This window comes from Fundulus heteroclitus, chromosome 11 (assembly GCF_011125445.2).
Source record: "Fundulus heteroclitus isolate FHET01 chromosome 11, MU-UCD_Fhet_4.1, whole genome shotgun sequence".
NCBI lineage: Eukaryota > Metazoa > Chordata > Actinopteri > Cyprinodontiformes > Fundulidae > Fundulus > Fundulus heteroclitus.
In genome coordinates this window covers 19,312,595-19,337,571 of record NC_046371.1, presented here as the reverse complement: position 1 = coordinate 19,337,571, position 24,977 = coordinate 19,312,595, and the positions used below count along the sequence as shown (strand labels likewise).

The following is a 24,977-nucleotide window of genomic DNA, read 5'->3' as shown; positions in this document are numbered from 1 at the left end:
TGTGATTACGTTCTAACAGGAGAGAGAGTGCGGAGGATTAAACGAATCAGGGTCATGTTAGGATGCTTTTCTGAGTGTGACATTATGGCTGCAGGGTTTTCTTCATGAAACAATGTTTTTCACCATAAGTAGAAAGACAGGAGGAGGGCTTTTAAGAGCAGAACTCACTTGCGTGCGTGTTACAACTGCAACAATAGGCCCTGTGGGAGTTTGTTCAGAGCTGTTTTTGGGATAAGGTTAACTACTTTTGCATCACTGAGCAAAGCATGCAATGGTGATTATACTTAGAAAAAACACGAAGCTTTCAAAACAATCCAACCATCTTTGTCACCTGTAGAGGCTCTTTAAAACACAGCCCATGGTAAAGTGAAAAACTATGAATATGTTGATGTATTGCTCATGCAGAGTCACTCTTACAATTTGATGTGAGACAATAAAACATGATGATATGGTGAAATGCGATACGGTAGGGTCAAACTCTGTCCTGTGCAGTATAATATGACATATGGTATACCCAGTCAAAATTATTGCTTATTTATGACCACTGCTTTTGGATTCGGTAGGTTCTACTCTTCTCAACTGTAACCTCTCTGTTTAGTTCTGCACATTATTAATCTGGGTCTGCTCCTATCGAATCCGTTGGGGGAAAGGAGGGACATTCAGCAGAACTTCACGAGCTGATTGGACCAAGTGACACCCAGTGCCCGCCTACCACAGGTTGGTTTTAGCCAGTCACGGTATCGAATGAAAAGCAGCAGGCGCCATGAGAAACCTAAACAAGTTATGCTTTTTTTGGATAGTGACAATCGTGGATTCTGACAAAAAAAGTTTTGACAGCAGCAGCTACGCGTGCTTCCTCTTGCGCTGTCGTGTTTATTTTGGTTCGGCTCTGGGCTCATCGGCTCTTGCCCTTCATGACAGCTGTATGTCCCGCCTTAAATCAGAATACTGCAACGTGAATGGCCCGACCCGTGCTGGGTCAGTTGTCGAATGCTTGAGGCGGGAGCAGGACAAGATCGATTCTTGTGTGTTTGTGAGAGCACAAATACCGCGAGAATTTAGCTTGCAGGCAAGGTCGCAACTGTGTGCAAAGGTAAATGTTGTCACTTTTTCCTCTAAAGAAACGGCACAGTATTGTTTTGGGAAGTACCATAAGCAATTGTTTAGAGTGGTAGAAGCGCTTCGATTTACTAGGGTTGATGTGGAGGATTAGGTGACACCTTTTTGCACACAGCGTAACAACAATGTGTCCACAATTGGTATTTGGGTGTCATGTCGCAGCCGACACAACCATGCTAGCAGCTAACGGTTAGCATGTTGCTAACCGGAAGTAGCTCTAGGAAGGTCTCACCAACTTCTGCTTCACAGAGTTTGTACTTCCTTTAGTAGTTTGTAATGCCTTTAACATTTTTATTCACATATGTCATTTTTTCATGCTACATTGAAGTATTTAATCATGTTTTAATAACACCAATTTTCCATGCTGCTTCGATGCAGACCTTCTCCTGTCGGCTGATTTTGATGAAGACAAGTCCTTTTCACTCAGAAGATTTGATTTAAAATCCCCAAGCAATAAAAGCCTACAAGCAAGGAACTTTGCCTTTGACGGTTATACGCACCACCAGGCGGGTGGCCTTCTTCAATTTCTTCAGAAATTGAACGTTTCTAGTTTTATTTAACAAAGCAAAAATTGTCACACAAGCATTAAAAGGGTTGCTACATGACCGGTACCTTTCAGAGACACCCAGTACTGTTTCCACTTGCGCTTTGTTGCAAGCTCCACCTTCTTATTTTTCTTGTGAACCAGGAAGTTCTTCACAGCTAAAGCCCCAGCTTTCCTGACTGTGCCTTGAGCGCAGCCAATCACAGTGTCCGACGGATAGGCGCTGCTGAGCGTGCCGCTGCTCTGCCCGTCACTTACAGCAGAGCCAGCCTCCTCGGGGCAATCTCTGCCGTGATTAGTCTGATGGAAAATTGAAAGTGAAAGAGATTAGAATAAAAAAGAGTTTACGTATACAATTTAAAAGACACGTTAAGCACCGGAAGACACACGACCAACTAACCCAGACTTGACTGTCGAACTCCTTCCGGAAATTCTCGTACACTCCTCCTCTGCTCCCCTCGGCCCCTCTTCCTTCTGCTCCGCCCGCGCTGCTGCTCCCGCTGTCACTCCCATTAAAGACGCTGCTCTCTGCGGCCGAGTAGAGCGAGAAGGAGGCCGACATGGCTTTGCACCGCCGGGAGATCAGCTCGCCGTCTGCGTCCGTCTCTGTGGCAACGCCATCGATGCCGCTGTCGCCGTACTCGCTTCCTTCCCCCAAAGCGCCCGAGATGTCCTGCCCGACAGAAGCACAGGGCGAACCCATTATTGATGAACGTACATTTAAACCATCAAAATACGAAATCACTGAATGAAATTGCACTCTTGGTGACCTAAATGACTAATTTGATAATGTATATATATATGATTTATGTTGTATCAAATCATTCTGACAGGCTGAAACCCTGCACAAACATTTAGACGTTACATTTCTGTGCATACTGTAAACACTGCAAGACCTTTCATTACATCGAACTCTGGAGGTCTTCTACACATAAAAAGACTTTTGAGACTTAAATTCTATAGATTGCATTTTGAAAATGAAATCTCCATAGATTTTTCTCATTTAAAAACAAGGCTCTTCTATCTCTCAGACCTGTGTGTCTGTTTCTATTTCTTCTGCCATGTTTCTGGTCTATTTATATCCAACAACCCCCCTCCACCTAGTTAGAGAATTTATAAGAAGCACTTAAGGTTATCTGCTCTCCAAGGGTGCATGTGGGTTATGAGAATCAGCTGAACAGAGCGCCTGGTTCATTCTCAGCGCTGCCCTCTCTGTTGGCTTATTTTTAACTCAAAGGCCCATATTATGACATCTCAGAATCTTTGATTTGTTTAGCTGCAGTCAGACAAGAAAGAAATCTTGTAAAAAAAAAGCGCTAAAAATGTCAGTGTTGGATGGTTGGATATGTGGAATAAAAAGTCTAAAAGCATTGGAACATCCATTCAGACAGACACAAAACACACACACACACACACACACACATGCAGAATTATTACAGAAAACTGCAGGAAATGTCTGGCTGTCTCCGGTAGGGTAAGTATTTAACTGACCGGGGTCCTGACCCTCTGAACTTCCGACGGAAACACTGATACACAAAGTCCTTCTGAAGTAATTTCTAAAAAGAGAAAGCGAAGGGGACTGGAAAAAAAACGTTAAAAAATGGGATCAAACCTGAGTAGTATGTGCACGACGTCCCTGGAAGGCAGGACAGGGTGCAGAAGGGATCCCCAGGTCTGACAACCCCTCAGAAAGACAATGAGATCGTCGACAGGGGAGGGTGAATGCTCCATAGCTGCCGCCGTCCTCCTCATTTGGAGACATTAACCCATCCTCGCCTTCTCCGTTGCAGTTGGCCTCTCTGTGGTTTTTAATGTAGCGATTCCTCTGACCCCGAAGGCCTGGACTCTCCTTGCCGCACAGATGGTCCAGAGACGAAGCTCTTTCAGTGGAGCCTATGATATAAACAGGTGTTTATTCCTGGGCAGTGTGGGTATATGTGTGTAAGTGGATAAGTTGAGTATAAAGGTGACCTATTATGCTTCCTTTTAAACATTTTGAACACGTCTATGTGCTATACAAAACATGTTGATTATATTTTTTGCACACCCTTTTCAGATAATGAGATTTCACCTCTCCAGTTTCACCTTTTTTTTTTAAGCTCCTTTCAGAATGGAGCTGTTATTGGCGCTCTGTCAATTTTGTGCAGATGAGCTGTAGCTGGAGGAATCTGAGAAAAAAAAACAGGCTAACATCCCTCAGGGACTTTTAACGTAAATTAGCATCATGCTAACTTTTAGTTGTCTGTCTTTTCAGCTGTAGTTAAGTGTAAGGGAATTATATCGACATTTTTCAATTTTCTTACCAACTTGTAGTAGCCTATGTGCAAGCAAGTACAAGTATATTGAATTTTCTCTCTTGTATAAGATGTAGGGATACTTTACCAAAGCATTTCTGGAAATCTATGTTTCTTACCGTACAAGCAACACTGCAAATTATAGAGGACATCTGATTATTGTTTTGTTTTTCCCCCCTTTTAAATTGTCAATTTGTATCTTACAAATATATGGGGTATATGGGAAAAAAACACAAAAACAAAAAGAAAGAAACCAAATCCATTTCTTGCATAATAATGTAGCACTGCAGCATTGCAAGCATTTCATTTTGGGATATAACAATGAAACCATAATATTAAAGAAAAGGATCAGCTTTTCTGTGGCGGAGATATTAAAACATATATCTTTTTGCTACGCTTTGTTTCTTGAGTGTTTGTGTTCTTTATTTTTTTAAAAGATAAACACTTCCAATGTACATTTATGGAAGACATGGCTGCTCTCTATCTTAGAGCATTTAGCACAGGGTCCATCACCCAACAGGTTTCCCAAACATTTATGGCAGCCTTGGGAACCCGTACAGATGTCGATATCACGATTATGGGTCACTGTGAGAAACTTGATTTTGTCTGGATTTAAAATCTTGCTGAAAGAGCTTTAACATAAGTCAAAACAGGTCAGAATCAGAATCAAGTTTATTGCCAAATAGGTTTGCACTTACAAGGAATTTGACTTGGTGTCAAATGCAGCATACCTGTGCTACTAGGTATGCTACTATGCAGCATACCATTTGACTTGGTATGCTGCATAGTAGCCTACCCATCGTTTGGGTTATGCTGCCCAGTGTTTTGTTTTTGTTGTTTTTTTGTTTTTTTCCAACATTACGCACGCCTCTTTGATTGCAGTGAGAGAGAGAGAGCACCTCTCCAACCCCTGTGGGCTTCTTCGCTCTCAGTGTAGGATGCAGGGGAAAAAAAAGGGCTTTTTGCAGAAACAGTAGGAAGAAATGTTGGTAAATGGACAGAGGAGGCAGAGGAGGCAGCTGGCTGGATAGAGCGTCTGGCATGGTTCCATCAATTCGCGCCAGTTGCAGTTTCGTTGTAACACACTCTCACTTTGGTATAAGAGATCAAGTCTTTTCAAGTCGAAGAGTTCGAGTCGAAGTGAGGTCGCGAGTCAATGGTGTGAAAGTCCAACTGCAGTTCAATATTTTTATGATATTCTCAATTCAAGTCTGAAGTCAGTAAATTTGTATCTGGAGTCTGGCTCTATTCTAAGACGCCTGTCTTGAGCCCACATCTCGGAGGGATACAGTTCACAATTCTTTTTATTTCCAGATGAAAATCTTAAAAATGTGGCACACACTTGTATTTCGCCGCCCTGAGTTAATATTTTAAAGAACCCTTTTTCCCTGCAATTTTCCTTGCTGAATGTTAACAGTGTTTGTCCTACTCAAAAGTGAACTTTTGCCATAGTCGTGCAGTTCGTGCAGCCACTAATTAATACGTTTTCTTGTGGACTACCTTGTATTTAGCTCCATCTTGCCATCAACTGTAACCAAGTTCCCTAACTCTGCAGAAAACGAAAATATGACCTCTGTGCATCCCTGACCTGTATGCTGTAGTTTGTTCACTAAGGTTCTCCATCAAACCTCTAAACTTTTAAAAAAAAGGTACATTTTAAAACCTTTAAACTATCTTTGAATTACACAAAAGTGTATCCTATTTACTAATTTGATGACTTCGCTCTTGTCAATGGCTCTTGATTTTACTTTGTGGTAACAGATTCAATTCGGCGCCTTCGAGTGCATGCTTCACCGTGAAAATTGTTTTTACTTTTCATCTGAAAATCATGTGTCATTTTCCCTCCTCCTCATAATTATGCTTTTTGTTTTTTGTTGGTTGATGACATAAAGTCTCAAAAACCACAGAGAATGATTTTGTTGCTTTTGCACAAAACGTGAATAAGTATTTGACTTCCTCATTGCGGGCCTGGATCTTGCGAATGATGCATTCACAAGATCCCCGGTGTGTGTGTGTGTGTGTGTGTGTGTGTGTGTGTGTGTGTGTGTGTGTGTGTGTGTGTGTGTGTGTGTGTGTGTGTGTGTGTGTGTGTGTGTGTGTGTGTGTGTGTGTGAATGCAGAAAGCCTAGACGTTACGCTGAGCCATCTGACCAGTTATGGGAGCCCTTTAAACCTTCATCAGTTAAGTTAACAGCCTCTGCCTGATGTCACGCTGCACTGCTGGAGCTCCTGCAGAGCTCCAGTTAAACTAACAAGCCTGTGATTAACTGAACCGCTGCAAGTGATGGATAGCGACGGCCCTCCAATCAGCACGATCTCTCCGATCATTTTTCCCACTCAGTCAGTCCCTGTGATTTTCTCACCTCCTTCCCCCTGTCATTGTGAATCAAATGATTTTTGAACGCTGGACTGCAGAAGTGACAACTTACATGTGCAAAGCAGCCTTGTGTGCCTATATGTTTTTTTTTTTTGTCCTTACCTGTACTCCCTCTGAGACACCTGAACTGCTCCTCCTCCTCCTCTTCCTCTCCTCCGTCGATTATATCCTCAGTGCTGGTCAGATTTTCCTGGCTCACGTCAGACATGAAGAACTCCAGGCTGTCTTCTCTCCACATGTCTGCTGACTTTGAACGCTTTTTTTTAAAGGTTCCTCCATCTCTGGGTCCTTCGGTCATTCTCTGAAGGTATCGCTCTTCCCCAGGGACATCCTCCTCCCCTATTGAATCCTCTCCTCCGTCTTGAGCAATAGTGTCCGCCTCTGATGTCTCAGGAGTGGGCGTGGCCAAGGGCTCGTCCTCTTGCTGATAGGAGTCTGGCATCATTGTCATGGAGACGTGTTGTGTCCAGTGAGCGTTAATGCCGAACTCTCCAGCCTCGTCTGGGCCGCTGAAAAGTTCCAGTCCGCTCTCCGCTAAGGACTGCGGGATGCTCGGTGTGCTGGAGGAGCGAGTGGAGGCCTCCGAGTTTCTGTGCTCATGTTTCATGGTCGGAGAGTGCCTCGGCCGGCGAGTGACCGGCTTCTTGTTGGTGAGGCGGAGTGAGCGGGATGTGTGTTTGCGGGAAAGGTGCACCGCTCCATTACCATACACACCGCTGTCTCCGTTTTGACTTTCCACGTTCCCCATGATTTATCTAGGGTGAAAGAAGAAAAAAAGTCAGTGTCAGGACTTTCCTCCTGATGTAGGCTGACTAAAGCTTAGAAAAGAAACAGACGCATATACACTGCAAAAAGGGAACTAAAGGTAAGTAGAATTTTCTTGAAATTAGTATATTTTTCCTTGATTTGAGCAGCTAAATGAGACCATTTGCCAAACGGAATGAGTATCTTTACCCATAAAATAAGATCATTAGATATACTGCACTTGAAATAAGATGATGGAGATGAGTTGTCCTTATTTTAGGTGCAAAAATCGTATTCCATTGGCAAATAGTCTTATTTACCTGCTGAAATCAAGGTAAATAATAATAATAATAATAATAATAATAATAATAATAATAAATAAAAATGCACACATTTCAAGAACATTTTACTAACTTTGAGTTCCCTTTTTGCAGTGTGTAACCCTTTTAATGGTTGTGTACCCCTGTAGCAGTTTTGTAGGAAAGAGTAGGAGGAGGCCAGTTCAGCTCTTTACTAGTCAGCCAGAAGATTTCTGGTCCTTTTTTAATCTGGTTTTCAAAAACATATGTATAAAACGATTATTTCATGGCCACTGACGCTGGGAATAATTTTGCGCATGTGCCTCTTTACATCTGGCAAACATTTATAGCACTGTGTTGGACTGTTTTTCAACAGATTTTACTTTCACAAGTGGAGCCTCGCTGCTTTCGCCATAGTGCTCGGCTTTATTTATATATGCCAAAAGCTTTAGTAAATTTTATGCTGGGACTACTTCATGTTCAATGGACACAGAAACGGAAAGGTAAAAGAGGAAAAAAAGAAGAGAAACAGATGAGACAAAATGCTGAGAGGAAGAAATGGTGAAAGAAAAAGGGAAGAGGAAAGGGAGAGAGCAATATAACATCCTCTGTGTCTGCTTCTACACCTGCAAAGAGAGATATAAAAAGAACAACAAACCCAATCGATAAAGTATTACAGGTACAAACAACCAATGCCTTGATACCATCGCTGAATAATATGCAGTATGATTTAATATGAAATGTATTAAGTGAGAGCTAAAGATACTAATAGGGTTTTCTGTATAGAATTGAATCTGTAAGCACCTGAATCCAAGAACTAGTAAAAATTTGATGACCTGCTGAATAACTGTAGAAACGTAAAGCCTGTGAGGATGTTTGCAGGCTTTGCATGCTTTAACTGCCATTCAAATATGATGAGAGATCAGGTTCATCCTGGATGAGCTGGAAAGTCCGATGCAGCTTTTTCTGGCCATAAGTTATCTGATCCTAACAGTTAATTTGGTTACTACAGCACGCACAGTAAAAACTGCACACAAGAATCAAACACTGATAGAGATGAACAGAGCGTAATGGCTGGAAAAGTCATGCCGGCACATTTTTTGAAGCTAAAATGTATTTCTATTGTCATTGTATGTAAGATCCTTATTGTCTTTTTTATATTAATGTTGAAAATAAAAATATTTTAAGAAATATTTTTACTTTTTGGCCACATTTTCTGCATAACTCTGCAATGGTTTCTACATTAGGCCTATTTCCATTTTCTTTTTTTCTTTTCTTTTTTTTTACAAATCAAGCATGTCTTTAGGTGTATTTTGTTGATCATAGGAGTATGTCAGTGCCCCTATAAGCCAAATGTTTAATGCTTATCAGGCACAAGGAGTTGCCGTGTCAGCTGCCGTCAGATCACTTTGTACTCTGTGAATCACACATTGTTAAACCCACGCCATCAGTCTCTCAGCTGTGAAGAGAGGCAAAAAAATTTTTGACAAGACCCTTTTCCTTTTTTTGAACTGGAAAATGTCTTGTGCAAGTTTCTAAATGACAAGTTCACAGATACCTGTATTGACAAGTGTTACAGGAGCAGGATCACCTTCTTCCCCTCATCACTGGGATTTGACGTCCCACCAATAACATGGTTCACACAGGCTCCAATTATGGGAACACTTTGTCCTGAAAGAAACAAGAACAGACAAAGACGCGTTTCAACTTCAGAGTGACTCAATGATGCCAACCGGACACAGAGGAGAAAATATGTTAAACATAACAGACATCTAAAACCAATACAGAAGGATCTTCAAAATACAGTGTTGTGAAAAGGTTTGTCGGCCACTGGGAAAATATTCTGACATATGAGACGAAATTGGTAATTTTTAGATGTCCTGCACCCCGTTACATCAGGCGTAAACCAAAATAGCGTTAAAAAAATAACAATAAAGCATGAAAGAGCCAACTTGGTATTGGTAGTGTAATGGTCTTGGGTTGCTTTCCTGCTTCAGGACCTGGACGACATCATGTAATTCATGGAACCATAAACTCCTCACCAGAACATCCGAAGATCAGTTCATGATTTTAAGCTCAACTGCACTGGGGTTATACAGTACGGCAGTGACTGAAAGCACTCTAGCAAGTCCACCTCTAATTAGCTCAAAAAAATAAAAATTTTTGGTTTCGTAGTGGTCTAGTCAAAGTCCAGGCATATATATATATATATATATTTGTCCATATATAGTCTGTTGGCTGAATTGAAAGCATTCTGCGAAGAGGAGTGGCCCACATTTCTCCATAGTGATGTAATAGATTCCTTTTCCGTGATCACATCTGCTTGATGGCAGTTGTTGCCACCAAGGGCGTCGCAATCAAATCGTCATTTGAGAACCGCAGTTGGTATTTTATCTCTGACAATAAAATGTCTTTAATGGTCAGAAAAATGTTGCGAAAAGACAAAAGTAGAAGCAATTTGCAAAAGGCCAGACATTTCTTTACACCGCTGTATGTTGAAGCAAATAAAATAAATCTGAAATGCAAGTTGTGAAATCAAAGGAAACGTCTAAATAAGACGCGTAACCTTGAAGGCAACCAACAAAGACTTATCTGTACAGCTCAAATTTCTTTGAGATCTACCCTCACACTTTTGGCCACCCCAAATCAAACAGGCATGCACAGGCATGACCATTTTGGGAAAACATCCCTTTGTCTCCCTACAGACAAAGAAATGTGAGCACCCGTACACACTAAAAAAAACTGATAGATCCCTACAAATGCCTTTTTTCCCCCCTCCTGATACCAGCCTTTAGCTTCTGCGTTCAACTTTCCATACCGCTCCATGCATTGATGATTGGAGGTTATGTAAGGGCAAGCACAGCAATGTTTAGGTTGATCTGGACATATTGCCGGTCAGCAGAAAGAACACAAATATATTTAGTTCTCCTAAAGAACGAGAAATAGCTGAACAATAGTATCCCTCAGCCGGACGGTGTTGGTGTTCAGAACCTTCTGTGGATAACCTGCTTCCCTCCAGGGTGGCAAGAAAATTATCTGATCTCAAGGGAAATAAGTTAGAAACGATAATGGAGCAACATCTTCTGTTCCAGAGATATGAATAAATCTCCATCCGTTTGAAGGCAGATGGCCCTCAGCTGAGATCCTGTATGGTAGCTTTACATGATGATGAGTCACTTCAGGCAGATATTCCATGTTTATAGATAAATAAATAAAAACCAAGCATTAGTTTTTCTCTTTAGGTCTACAGTGACGGTACAAGTAACATGTTGCCATTGCAAAATATGGACTGCGCCGTATTGCAAAGGTTATTGGATTATAGTTTTTTTAATCAGTCAACACTGTTCATTTATGTGTGACAGAAATACATTAAATAAGATTTGCTTTTTTGTTTTGTTTCGTTTTTTTTTTTGCTGAGGAAATGACAAGCAGACATCACAACAAGAAATGTGAATGTCGTCATTGAGCATGTCACTGGAAAACATACCAATTATCTTTTACAACGTCAACAACATTCACATGATGTCTGACATTTCTGCTGCACACTTTACCACTAATGTATGCAGCTATAGTGTGTTAACACATATTAGATTGTGCTTTGTATTTCATATTGTGAGGTCTTCATAAGCTTTAGGCATAACTAAGTGCATGTTTTCAAAATGACAAGTGTGACATGAATTTGTATTCTGCCGCTTTAATGGGATACCCCTAAAAAGATCTAATGCAACCACCTGCCATCAGATGTCATCAGTGTAATTTACTCTTCTAATCTACATTTGTATGACTTTATAATTGGCATTCAAAGTTCAATTTGCTGAAGAAAAAACAACAGTCTTTGTAGATCTGCGTTTTAATTAAGGCGTGATGCAATAGAGATGATCAGAAAGTAACTTTATGAAAGAACTGGGAAATGAAAAGATGCTCCGTATCTCCTAACTGTTAAAGTCTCTGCTCATTACTCTGTAATTTTTCAGACTTTACGAGAGACGAGGAGAGTGTTAGCGGCCAAGGGGTCCGTTGTAACTTTGGAGGAGCTGCTGAGATCCACGGCTCTGGTGGAACAATTTGTGGACAGAAGTATTGTGTAATTCCCAAATGCAGCCTTTTTTAAGGAGTTGCAAAAGAAATCGACTGTTAAAACAAAGGTCTAAGACAGTGGTGTCCAAAGCCAGTCGTCAAGGACGGTGACCGACATGTTTTAGATGTTTCGCTGTTTCGGCACAACTAAATCCAATGCATGTGTAGTTGGCATCCTCCTGGAGAACTCAGCACTATGCTAAGGAGCTAACTAAACCACCTGAATCAGCTGCGTTGCAGCAGGAACACATCTAACAGATACAGGACAACGGAGCTGGAGGACTGACTTTGGACATTCTTGCCCTAAGAAGTCACATTTGAAGTTTGCCACAAGCCACGTAAAGTACACAGCGATACATGAGGAAGATATTATTATTTTTATTTATTTTTTCCTGAATAGACCAAATTGTAGATTTTATGTCCACAAGCAAAACATTATAAGTGGCAGAACACATCGCCCTGACTACTCCACTCCTAGTTTGGCAACTCTTTTCTTTAGCATGGAACATGGAAGCTGGTCAGAGTTGATGGGATGGGGCTAAATACAGGTCAGTCCATGAGGAAACCAGTTAGAGGATACAAAATACTTGAGGTTCTACTTCCAACGGAACAAAAATCCAAAGGATGCAAGCAAAGGTAAATTAGAATGGTTTAGAAATGTATGTGGCCGCATCAAAGTCCGTATCCAAGTTAGAACATGTGAAGATGTTGTTTGCATGTGCTGTTCATCAGAACTGGTTGAACTTTGGCTATTTTACCTAAAGGAATGGGCAGAAATGTCAGTCTTCAGATGCAGAAAGCTGGTAGGGACATATCACAAAAGACTGCTGACCCAAACACCTTCCAGATGGTTTTTGTAACATAAAATCGAAAATCTATTCTAACATTTTCTTTCCACTTCGCACTAACAGGTGTCGATCAACTACAATCTCAATCAAATACATTGAGGTTGTGAGATGACAAAATGGGGGACGATGAGTTGGCAAGGCGTTGTACATCCGTTTATCTGATCCATCTCAGCCGCTGTGGCGCATTTCGCTCAGCCTGAGAGGAGTACTTGTACAAGCTCAACTTCGACCCTGAGATTTCGCCTCCTCTTCCTCTCACTTTGCCCTTTGTTTCTCATCTCTCTTCTGTTTCATCTGCTCTGATGAAGTCGACCCACATGCTGTCCACCCACCTTCTGAAAATAACCGAATTACATGACGCTAATGATTTATGCAAAGATAGACAGTGCAAAGCGGCGAGCCCAGCAATGAACAAATAACTTTGTGGCGAGGGATGATTTAAGTTTTAGAGCTAATGAAGGAGAAAATGTTTTTTTTTGTCATTATTGTAAATCTATATAGATAAATTTGGGTCTCAGTCTAGTAAGGGGAAATTTGGGTTTCAGTCTAGTGAAGGGATGGGTTTTTTTTAAGAAAATAAACAAATCCTACACAGGCCAAAGAAACAAAAAGCAAACCTTGTCTAGCCTCACACAGGGGAAATCAAAGTGTTTTCTTTTCTCTGGCTATGTGCAAACTAAAATGTTTAGTCTCTTCGTTCTTCCTCTCCTTATGCCCTGAAGCAAGGCACGGGAAGTGAAGGGTGGGTGTGTGGGGGGGGGGGGGGGGGGGGGGTGTATCAAGGAGAGGAGGGAATCTTTCTGCTAAACCCTCATGGAGCGTAGAGGTGAAACAAGGCTGTAGGCGAATCGCAGTAGGAGGGAGGATGATGAGGGAGGGAGAAAATATTGGGGTACAGCACTGAAAATAGAATTTCATTGTGGAGAGGAGGTGAGTAGACAAAGTGGTGCAAGAGAAGATGGTGAGATAACAAGACTGTGTCTGTGTGTGTGGGGGGGTCCTATTGTTGTTGAGGTTTAAGTGGATAAGTAGACATGTGCTCTGTCTGCCTCTCTTCGGGCTTAATTGAAGGAGCCGAGACAAAAGGGGGAAAGATAATTATTCGCTCCCTTTCTCTCAGCCTCTCGTTTCTCGCAGTATATTAACACATCGAGGCAGCGCATCAGCACAATGGTTCGTGCAGCAGCAGCAGCCACAGCATCATTACCGTGCAGACGTGCTCACTCAGGAACGGGCGATACAAAGTGACACACGGTTGAGGAGACAAAGAAGAGTTGGGAGAACACTTTTTTAAACACACGGCTACATGCTTCGTTCCGTTTTTCCTAAGTTCATGTTTGACTTTTCTCCGCAAATGTGATCCTGTAACCGAGCGTTGAAAAGAGAGCGAACAACAAAGATGAAGCAGAGCGTCGCACTGAGGCAGGAGGTGTCAAAAAAAAAAAAAAAAAAAAAAAAAAAAGGCCCTGCTGCGCCGGAGCTGTCGGGCTCTTATTGCCACAACATGATGGTTTCATTAAAGAATCATCAACACTCTCCCATCTATCACGCACCTGAGCACAGACACCCAGGCAAGCAGATTGTTTTGCAGCTGCCTGTACTGGGATGCAAAGCAACACACACACACACACACACCTGGAGAATCCAGGGAGAAATCTGAGCAGGTTATCCATCTCACATGCACTCGCGCTCTTTGGAAAAATACCAAAAGCTTGTCAGAACAGCCACCAAGCAGACACACCCTAAACTCCCCCCCCCCCGACAGTCTTTTCATCTCTCCACCTGTCTCTCTCTACTCCACCCTGACATGACACACATCTTTGCTCTTCAGACTCAAGCTGCACATGTCTTGGATGTGCTACTGTACAACTCTTCGTGAATGACGTGGAGGGGGGGAAAAAAAGCACGTTTTACTCCATTTTTTTTTATGTGCCTCTCTCAGCGCAGACGGCACTATGACGTGGCTACTGTCTGTTTTTCTTTTTTTTTTTTTTCTATCGTTACACAACACAACAACAACATATTCTGCGTGCCTGTTTCTAAAGTATCACAACAATAAAGGACCATGGCTTTGGCTTAAAATCAATGCAAATTAGCCATGTCCCAACCCAATCCCAGGTATCGGTTTAGGGGTCCAGAGATCATGACATTTTTAAATGTCGGCTAGCACCAGCACTACAGGCCATGCACACATGTTCTGTTTGTGTGTTTTTTTCCTGGGGAACCAGCGAGGCCAAAGCTCAGGTATGCAGTTGCAATGCAGTCACATCCCCATTTAATAACTCCAACAAATTCCATTACAAGTAGTTTTCTTTAGGGCCTTTACCAAAGACACAGCCACATAAATGACAAGCAGTTCGCCGTGACTCTCAGCTTTGCAAAGAAATATGTAGCTCAGGTATGCAGTTGCAATGCAGTCACATCCCCATTTAATAACTCCAACAAATTCCATTACAAGTAGTTTTCTTTAGGGCCTTTACCAAAGACACAGCCACATAAATGACAAGCAGTTCGCCGTGACTCTCAGCTTTGCAAAGAAATATGTAGCTGTCGTAATAAAGATGAGCTATCTAAAATAGTTTTGTTGGCTGCTAGCTTATTAGTTCCAATTAGACACTATCAAGTTGTAAGATAAGATAGTCTTTATTGATCTCACATTGGAGAAATTCACTTGTCGCATCAGCTCAATAGTCAGTCAATAGTCAGGAGAAGGTGCCAAAAGTAGGAAAAGGTGCATCAGTTATATACAGTGTACCTTCCTATATACAGTGGATCAAAAAGAAAATGAGAAAAAAAAGAAGAAAAATACAAAAGAAATCAGAGTAGGCAGATGATGTCATGTGTACTTTCACGGTCACACACACACACACACACACACACACAAACACACACATATATATATATATATATATATATATATATATATATATATATATATATATATATATATATATATATATATATATATATATATTGGCATATATTCACTTGATGATAGCAGCAGAAATCACCTCTTTCAGGATCATTAAACAGGTTGTAGCACCGTGCATTAAATAGATTATTGCACATTAGTTATTGCCCAAAGTTATTACAGTTGTGGTTACAGTTATTGATAGCAGCAGAAGTCACTTCTTTCCGGATTACAGCACGGGTTATCGCACAGTGAATTAAATAGATTATTGTCGTTAATAGTTATTACAGTTATGGTTACAGTTACAGTGCAGCATTGTATAATCTGATAGCAGCAGGGATGAATGACCTGCGGTAGCGCTCCTTTTTACAGACAGGTTGTCTAACACACACATAATGACCGACCAAAACATCGTACCAAGGTTTTAAAAAGCCAAAGACGTTCAAATGTGCCTTTACACTGCTCCCAGTTGTTAAAATTCTGCCAGTGATGCCAGAGAACCGGCCCAAACTTAACAGAAAGATAAACATTGCCGTTTGGAAATGTTTTTAGTTGCAACAGACCTTGAGATTCATGCTGTGGAAACTAGAGAAGCGTCACATCTCACTATTACTAAGGTAACGGCGTTTTAAAATGACACTTGGCAAGCTAAAGTTGGCACGTCTGCTAAGCTGCCAACTGCTGCCTGGCTACCTGCCCGACTAATTAACATTAGCTTGTTAGACTCCCGGTGCTATTCTGTAAAAGGCAGAGCAGCAAAGAGGTATAACATTGTGTGCAATGATAACATTGACTTGGAAACTACTGCGAAGTTTAACTGGTGTTTGGTTAACTTAAGTGTTAAGTTGTTGCCTAAGTCCATAACAAAACAGCAAAGTCCAACAATGTGCTGTAAAGAAAGCAGCGGGAGAAGTCAGGGTCACCGGTTCAGTCTCTAAACAATTTAAACCTTATTTTCTCCTAATAACAGGTCAGCGCCTCTGTAAAGAGCCTGTTACAGGAAACGTAACTGTTTTTGGTTTTTTGCTTTTTTTTTAGGATTTCTTTCTGTATTTATTTTTTGCATCTCTCTTATGACTGCATAACTCTGCCCATCTCTCTGTTTGATTACAGGGAAGGCTGTCCCCTGTATTGTACTGGCCAGGTTGTAAATGGCTTTCAGAACGCACTAATAACCTGCAGCGGAGCGTCTACAGGCTTTACCCATAATGACCGACCAAAACATCATCAGTCCAGGCATAGCAGTAACCGGACAAGATAAATGCTTGGCATCCGGGATATTTCCTTGCACCTTAAATACCATGAACATCCCTCATCAAGCTTCACCGCTAACACCGCAGTCACTGCAGTCATTATTTTCTTGAGCCTTTTTGTCCTCACCTTTTTCCTTCCTCGCATTGCCTTCAGATTTCTTTTTTAAAGAACTTTTTCTAGATGGAGTAAACTCAGCTAAGTTGGGTATTGGACAGATTCAGAAATATTGCAAAAAGTTTTGTTTATCACAGCATCTACTTTCTCTATGTTTTGTTTTTTGTTTTTCTTTCCCAAAACACACCTGTACACACACGCCTGGAATCATGCAAGTTTCAAATAAAGAATACCGCGAATGGCGTGTAAATATAGAGACGCTCCAAATAAATAAAGGATAAATAAAAAGAATCTGAAACTAAACCACGAGCGCTCGCCTTTTTTTTTTTTTTTTTTTTTTTTGCATACACCTATGTAGGTGTGTGGGCGCATTGTTCAGGTTTGAGAAGAGGAAGTGCATTTATCTAATGCACGGGCAGGAATCAGATAGGCTCTGAAAACATCCCGTAGTAGACACGGGAGGCGATACTCCACCTCACTCCCACATATCCTCTGAGAGAAAACCGTCGGAGACACAGAATTCCCTGGAAGAAGGAGATTAGCTTCTTATTCATCCTTTCGGGATCTGACAAGGCACGCGTCACTACCCCCCACTCTCAGCCACAATGCACGCGCACACACAGAGACATCTATACAATGTGCCTTCAAGCACAAGTCTCGGCAGCTTCTTAAAATCAAACATTAATTTGTTTAAACTGCTAAAAGACGAATGATCCTTCACTTCCTTAAAGAGCTCTCTGATTTTGAGCCAAAGCATTAAAAAAACGACAATGTTAATTGGATGGAGATTAAAGGATCGTCTTATATCTCTGGGCCCTTTTATTTGCCTTCACCAAACAGAGATTTGGTTAAAGAAGAGTTTTGTTAAGCAAAAAACACACGTATTGCCAAAAAGAGAGAGTTAGAGGAATAAAGGCAACAGCCAGAAGTGAAAACTGGTAGCGCAGCATATCGTCTACAAAGTGAAAAACACAAAACACATTTTAGATTCTGGGTCAGTGTGGCAGCTCAGGACCATTTGAATTGAACTGCCACTCATTTTTACTCCAGTTGGCTCCTCAAGTGTCAGTAACCTCATTAAACACTCTCTTTCGCCTCTCCTAGCAGCTTACGTCGTACGCTTCTTAACTCAGACTAGCTGAGTTTCCCTGCCGCTTGCCGCAGTCTGGGATTACCATATTTTGAAGAAGGCTGCTCCTTGCACAAGCCCTTTCAGTGAGTGCGACGCTCGAGAGAGTCGATGAATGAACGCAGCTTTTAATGCTTAACTCGGTCGCTGCCGCAGCGAACACCCCCCGTGAACTTAGTGCCGAATATGTACATTTTAACACCAGGATCTTTCACACATGGAGGTCAAGGTCACGATCGGGGAATGTCAGCATCGACTACATTTTATGCAGTTCTACTTTGTGGTAATACACCGCTGGGAATCCATCAGCAGGCTGAATGGTGGATGAAAAAAAAATACCATTTGCTGTTCTTAAATATTAATAAATCTTCTTCCGCGCCTTCCACTCCTCAATCAACGACCGTTTCCTAATGAAGCAGTGATTGCGCAGACAATCGCCTCATGAACCATCGGCATCAATCAACTGAATATTCATGAAGTGATTTGCCGTTGCAGGCATGGGAGCGGCAAGAAAAGGAAAGTTGTTTAATAATCTACGAGGGTTGGGATGAGGCCGTTGGTGTGCTTTTCATTTAGGCGGCACCAGCATAAGCGCTGCCTTGGAAAGACGTTGCTTGTGGAACGAAGAGGAGCAGCTGGATGTTTAGAAATAAAATCAAATCCTGCGAGTACAATGGATCACTCTGCAACTTTGTGAAACAATGCATAGACGATCCGAGTTTCTGTCTCGAGGTATTCCACAGCTTTAAAAAAAAAGTCCCTGTTTCAGAAATCACCGCAGTTCTGCTTCAAACTATTTCAGGGGGGGGGGGTTCGGATCCCACGAGATCCGAGACCCAGTTCAAGAACAAAGAGTCGCTCGATCATTTTGCTCTTAGCTGTTGTTGCTCTGTCATTGACTTGTGAATAATGGCAGAACAAGAGAAGCTTCATCCATCATTATAAAAGTCCCTTAAAACACTCGTCAAGGAGCCTGTGCGCAGTGCCACATGCTTTTGGCTGAGGAGCAAGCATGCTGATCAACTATGCAGTAATGTGAGCCAAATTTATTTAAATACTACCATTATTAAACTACCCTTGCATTGTTTTGCTGATAATCTTCACCATGATTCCGAGGTGCAAAGAGTTAGTTGTATCCTGCAACGCTTAGAGCAAAATACAACTTCAAGATCCCTTTTAGAAATATCCTATTCTTTGATCAACTTGCAAGGTTACTTTGCAAAGAGCAGAAGCACTCAAAATACACCATCATATCTGCAAAAGTCATGCTTGCTTCACTGCCACAACTATGTCATAGTTTATACTATATTTTTGTTTAGGTCTCTAAGAAACAGCCTGTTGGCTATTCAGTGTTGTTAGCTGACACTGACTTCTAAAGTAACATTCAAAGTTGGCCTAAGGTTGTTTAAGGGCCTACACTATGTATTTTGGGGCCCACCATTAGTTAAGCCCATCACCCACTAACCCGCCTTACATATTCTCGTTTATTGATTTTTTTTTTTTTTTTAATCAAGAAAAGCTGTTATTTGCTGATGGATTTGAAACCAGTTAAAGCACGGGTCTTAGATGTCAGTCCTGCAACATTTAGATGTGTTCCTGGTCCAGTGGTTCAAACTATGAAGCTTTTCCTTCATGTATACAACTAATACCTTTGGCAGTATCTCTGAATTCATTTTTTTTCTGAGGCCTCAGAGGCAAACCATAAGCTGTTGCAAACTTTGCTTTAAGTTGGGCCGCCACTGCTGACTCTAACACCATGGTCATTTGTGCATGATGTGTTTGAGTCTAATTTTAGAGGAAAAAAGTCAGTGAATAAATGTGCCTGAGATATCTGCCTTCATGAGGATGAATTGATCAAAACCAAAACAAATAGCGTACACATTTGAAATAACGCCATTCCAGCCGTAGTTTGATTAAAAAAGCCTAATGTGGTAATATTTCAGTGACATTCGGAACAGAAGCTGTACTGAATTAAAACAATGTGATCCTGTTAAGCATTTTTACATGTTGAACAAAAGATGTTTTTTGTTCAAAATCATATTATGTTTGCTTCCGGTCATCATAGTGTCAGAATTAAACACCGGGTACAGCTTAACTGAGATTATTTCTCACCGGATAATTAAAAAAAAAAAAAAAATTTCAACAAAAATCTAAAAACAGTTGACATTAAAAGAGCAAATGCATTATTAATGAATCACTTGAATGAACAAAACAGTGGTGCTACTTGTTCTGTTGACCAATATAATGCAGCTTATTTTTAGGTTTTAAAACAACTACACAAACGTCGCCATTTGATCCCACCAAACAGGTATCGATGGAGTTTGAAGATCCAACACCACAAAGTTAATGATCCATGCTATGACTTTTCAAAAGTGCTTTGGGGATAAAAAGTAGCCCTTTTCTTAACAGTAAGCCGGTTATGTTGTTTTGCCATATCCATGTAATTTAACCACGAGATAATTCCATTTTTACTTCAACCTGAACTCCAACAAAGACACACACAGATGCAGAATAGATGCAGCCAAAACGGCAGGTAATACTTTGGTGTGGGTTTGTGTGAACTGATGGGGGAGTGAAATAAGAGGGCAGCTGAGTGGATGAGTATGAGGGATGCGAGGGTTTGAGCCAAAGGTAGACAGAGGCGAGAGGTTGAAACCGGGGGGATGGGATGACAGAAGCAACAGAGTCAACTCAACAATAAAGGATGGTGCTAAAATGGGGACGAGAGGCTGTTAATTCAGTGGGTTGATGGTGGAGTCGAGTGATGGGCCACAGGTAGATGGATGAATGATGAGTGCTGAGGTGGAAGGAAACGTGAGAGGTAAAAAAAAAAAAAACGTGGAGTGGGGCTGAAAGGTCCTTAGGGGCTGATAGAGGTAGACGCTATGTCAGTTCAAAGTAGGGCAGATGTGAACAGGCTTCATTTGCTGTCGGTGACGGAGCGACTGCGAGGCTATCAGGGGAGCACTTACCAGGCCTGTAATGCCTGTGTTGTATGTTTGTGTTCTGAAATTTTCACTCATGGACTGATAGTGGTAACTTCACCCTAAGGAGCGGCAAAAGATAATGGGAATATTGGATTCGGCCTTGTCAACCAGTGATCACAGTGTACAGAGACCCAAACATATAGTACTGAGACACGGGACAATAGAAGACGCCAAACTGATGACACCTTTATACACCGTTCTGTTAACTGTGACATCATCCAGAGAAGACGGCTCACCCGCTATTACCATCTAATGTAGAACAGATTCCTGGATCAATGTGTGCTTCTGTGCTTTTTTTGTCTCTCTTGTTGTGTCTCTGTTCTGTCTTCTGTAACCCCAGTCGGTTGAGGCAGATGACCGTTCATACTGAGCCTGGTTCTGCTGGAGGTTTTCCTTCCCGTTAATGGGGAGTTTTTTCTTCCCACTGTCGCTTCATGCATGCTCATTATGAGGGATTGCAGCAAAGCCATGGACAATGCAGACGACTCTCCCTGTAGCTCTACGCTTCCCCAGGAGTGAATGTTGCTTGTAGGGACTTTGATGCAATCAACTGGTTTCCTTATATAGGACATTTTTGACCAATCTGTATAATCTGACCCAATCTGTATAATCTGATTGAACTTGATTTTGTAAAGTGCCTTGAGATGACATGTTTCATGATTTGGCGCTATATAAATAAAATTGAATTGAATTGAATTGAATTATACGAGTATAATTAAACAGATGCAGCTAATAAACAGACACAATGTCCATTCGGTATGGACATACAACTGACACAAATGGGTATTTTCAAGAAAAGCAACTTTGTCTGGCTTTCCAAACACGGTGGATCAAAGATCATCATGAACACTATAATACCGAAATATGCTAGTATTAGTGTATTCTTATTTTGAATGCACTCTTAAAAGCTGTGCGGCGGAAGTTAATAATACATAAACCGCCACTTTCTTAATTAGGATTACCGCTGAGGCGTGAAAATCCCCCAGTCGTCAAGAGGCTTTGTGGAGGGGGCGAGAAAATGAAAGATTAAGAGTTACAGCGGCAAAATAAGGCATCGGTGAGGGAACCTGACAAAAGGTGATAGTGAGGTTGCGAAACGTGTCAATAGCCGAGAATGGGCACAGAGCAGGTCCAGAGGGGAAGTGGGGGAGGGGAACAGAGGGATAAGGAGAGGGGAAGTTTTCTCCATGCATCCATGCAGCTGAGTCAACAACAGAAAGAGCAAACAGAGTAACCCCCCCCCCCCCCATATAGAGAGACAAGACAATGTCCCGCAGAGAGCAATGGGGGAAAGACATGTTCAGCGAGAATGTGACAGACAAACATCAGCTGTTTCTCTGTGCTTTAAGGCTGACAAATGGATGAGTCGACGATACAGGACGTTCTAGGCTTTCCTCACGAAAAGCGCTGAAACTACAAGCAGAGGAAACAGCTGGGCCAACGTTAAAAGTGGCAAACAAAACAGGTCTCAGTCAGGGACAAATTTGCATCACTTTCCACATGATGGTTTCACAGAACAGACCCGCCTTTCTTCCTCTTTCTTCATCTTTGCATCACAAGTGTAAAAACAAAGAAAGGTTCTCATGCATTAAGGTGTCACAAATTCAGAGAAAGAGAGAGGACCTACGCCCAAGACTGGGATACCGATGGTTTTCAAGTATAAAAAAACAAAACAATTATCCGCCCCAGTGATTACGTCACAATATTCTGCGCAAAGACCAATAAAGCACATAATCTCAAAATTGCTTTGCGCTTATCAAAACAAGGCAAACTGTTTGTGAATCTGGCACTGCTGGGCAGTATGATTACCTTTATACAGACCTTGTAAATGGTTAAGAACGCTGTTGTTAATTAAGCTGTTAACACTTTATGAATCATTGATAAGCATCATAAAGAAACCATTTTAAACAGGGTTGCAGAACTAAACACTAATGCAGAATCTCTATCACTCAACAAGGTCTTAGCTTTTCAAGTGAGGCACAATAACTGCCTAATGGTGTTTAAATCTTAATTATTACCCGGTCTCTGGACTATTTGTCGGCCAGTCTTAAGCAGAGTTCTGTTGCAAAGTAGTACAGAAAGACCAGGAATGATTAAAGTTTTGTATGGCTATGTGGAGCACGAATTAAAGGAGCACATTTTTTATTTAAATGAAGCCAAAACAAAACCAAAAACATAAACTGTACATAATCTGCCAGCATATAAAACATGAACATGAAATATAGTGCACCAACAAAATCAGGAGGTTCTATAAGGGACACATACACCCATTTAAAGCATCACTGGGAGAATATAAAAGGGTCCTCATATTGCTGCCCATTGAGATTCCAGACAAGGATGTCAATATATGTCATTTATGTTGTGTCTCTTTAGTAGGAGTGGTTGGATCTAGGTCAATGGGTCCATTTCCTGGGAGTTGATCTCTCGAGTGGACTCAAGCTGGGGGGGTTATTATTTGGACCCCGAGTGGCTGCAGTGAATGGAGCCTACCCTCTCAGGGCATTAGTGACCTGTATGTAAGCTCCACACGACTATTTGACACGTGAGAGGAGGCCGGGAAGACAAAGGCTGCGTAACTGCAAACCTGCACGTGTAAACACATTCACATTGATCGCGTCCGCGCTGCAGGACAATAACAAAGCCACGCAGCCTAGCAGAAGTCACAAACAGCACTCAACGTGGGGTATCTTTTATCCCCAAAGAAACAAAATCCAGAGAACAAAAGAACGCCCGCAGCTTTGCCCGTGAGCCTTCATCCGCACATGCCTATTCACAGGCATATTTGCACACACTTACATACACACATGCAGCCTTTTGAGACTGCCTTGTAATGCCCCGCTGCATCACTTCCAGGTCAATAAGCCGGAGTGCGAAGTGTGACTATGTGATGAGCGCTGAATTGCCAGCCAAGTCTGCATACTTTCTGTAAGTAGAACGCAGAAAAGGACAGACAGAGGCTAAGCTGCCTATCTCCTCTGTCTTAATTACACAGAGGTTGATGGAAAAGACTCCAAAAGTCGGGAGTGTGAAGGATTCGCAGGTAGATAGAGCAAAGGGAAATCCAACGAGTGCAATTTCTCCCCAGCGCAAACAAAGCATAAGCACAATCTTCAGAGGACACCCTTTGCCTTCCTGCTCTAATTCCTCTCTTTAAAGCTTTCTCAACACCTCACACATAGACACATTTCCACTCTCTTGCTCTGTGGTCCTTTACACCAGCTTCCCCTTCCGGTCACACCGTTCTTTTCGAGGCATATTTCCTTTCTTCTATCAAACCCAACTATCACTCAGTTTATGTTATTATATGGTTCCTGGTTTGGAGAATGCGGCGGATATGTTGCCGGATGAGCTAAGGACTCATCAGTGCCAGTTCACAATCTAAGATGTCCACTGCCAAGATTTGAGTCATTAATCTTGCAGCAATGACACAAGCAACTTAGAGACTCGCTAGTCATTTATTCCAACCATGTCAGTTTTATAAAACACCTTGTATCTCAGGCAAAACGGTTTGAGTTGACACAAAATGAGTAAAAAATTTGTTTTAGAAAATACCATGAGATGGGCAAAGAAGTCAGTTGTCTGCTGTGACCCTGAGCACCACACCTCTGTAGTTTCAGCTCATCACTATTGTGCTCTTGAATGGAATTTTGATCCGTTTTAGCTTGAGCTCATGGTCAGAAACTCAAAAGTCTTATCTGTTCTTAATGGTACACTTGATAGTCCAGTCAACTCAGTTAAATATGGGACGAAAATTGCAACATTGTTACTATTTTCAGCTGGTGTGGTACGCTTTGATACTGTACTTTGTCTAACAAACCAAACCTTTTGACCAACCTGTTTAACTTCTCACCTGTGATGGCACTGCACAAAGAACCACTGAAGGAAAGAGGCTGGTCATCACCTATCCATCCATCTATCCATCCATCCATCTTCCACTTATACGGGGTCGGGTCACGGGGGTAGCAGCATTAGTAGGAAGGCCCAGACTTCCTTCTCCCCAGCCGCTTGGGCCGAGAACCAAAGTCTCGGCTGGCCCAGGGTTCACTTCAGCCAAGTTAAGACTGAGGTTTTGAGACGGACCTGAGTTCGCTTTTTCGCGCCGCATCAGAGTTTGATTGCGGATTTACACCTTTCCGAACGAACAGAACATTCTGAGCAAACAAATTCAAGTGGATTAAACAGGTCTGGTGTGAATGCACCCCTACATCCTTCCTAGTCATACCAGCAGTTACACTATTTAGCGCAGAACTTGGTTTACTTGTGGGAAAAAGAACAAAAAA

General features: G+C 41.8%; 1 protein-coding gene across 1 annotated transcript in view; it reads right to left on the bottom strand.

Moving 5' to 3' along the window:
- The window catches only part of tiam1a (TIAM Rac1 associated GEF 1a), an 80,945-nt gene that overhangs the window by 48,230 nt on the left and 7,738 nt on the right, over positions 1 to 24,977 (bottom strand). Inside the window, exons 2-6 of the mRNA XM_036143058.1 lie at positions 8,936 to 9,048; positions 6,437 to 7,089; positions 3,276 to 3,556; positions 2,064 to 2,336; positions 1,732 to 1,963 (exon numbers count right to left, since the gene is read on the bottom strand). Of these exons, the coding sequence (XP_035998951.1) occupies positions 1,732 to 1,963; positions 2,064 to 2,336; positions 3,276 to 3,556; positions 6,437 to 7,082 (1,432 nt within the window). The 5' untranslated portion in view covers positions 7,083 to 7,089; positions 8,936 to 9,048. The remainder of the gene's footprint in view (positions 1 to 1,731; positions 1,964 to 2,063; positions 2,337 to 3,275; positions 3,557 to 6,436; positions 7,090 to 8,935; positions 9,049 to 24,977) is intronic.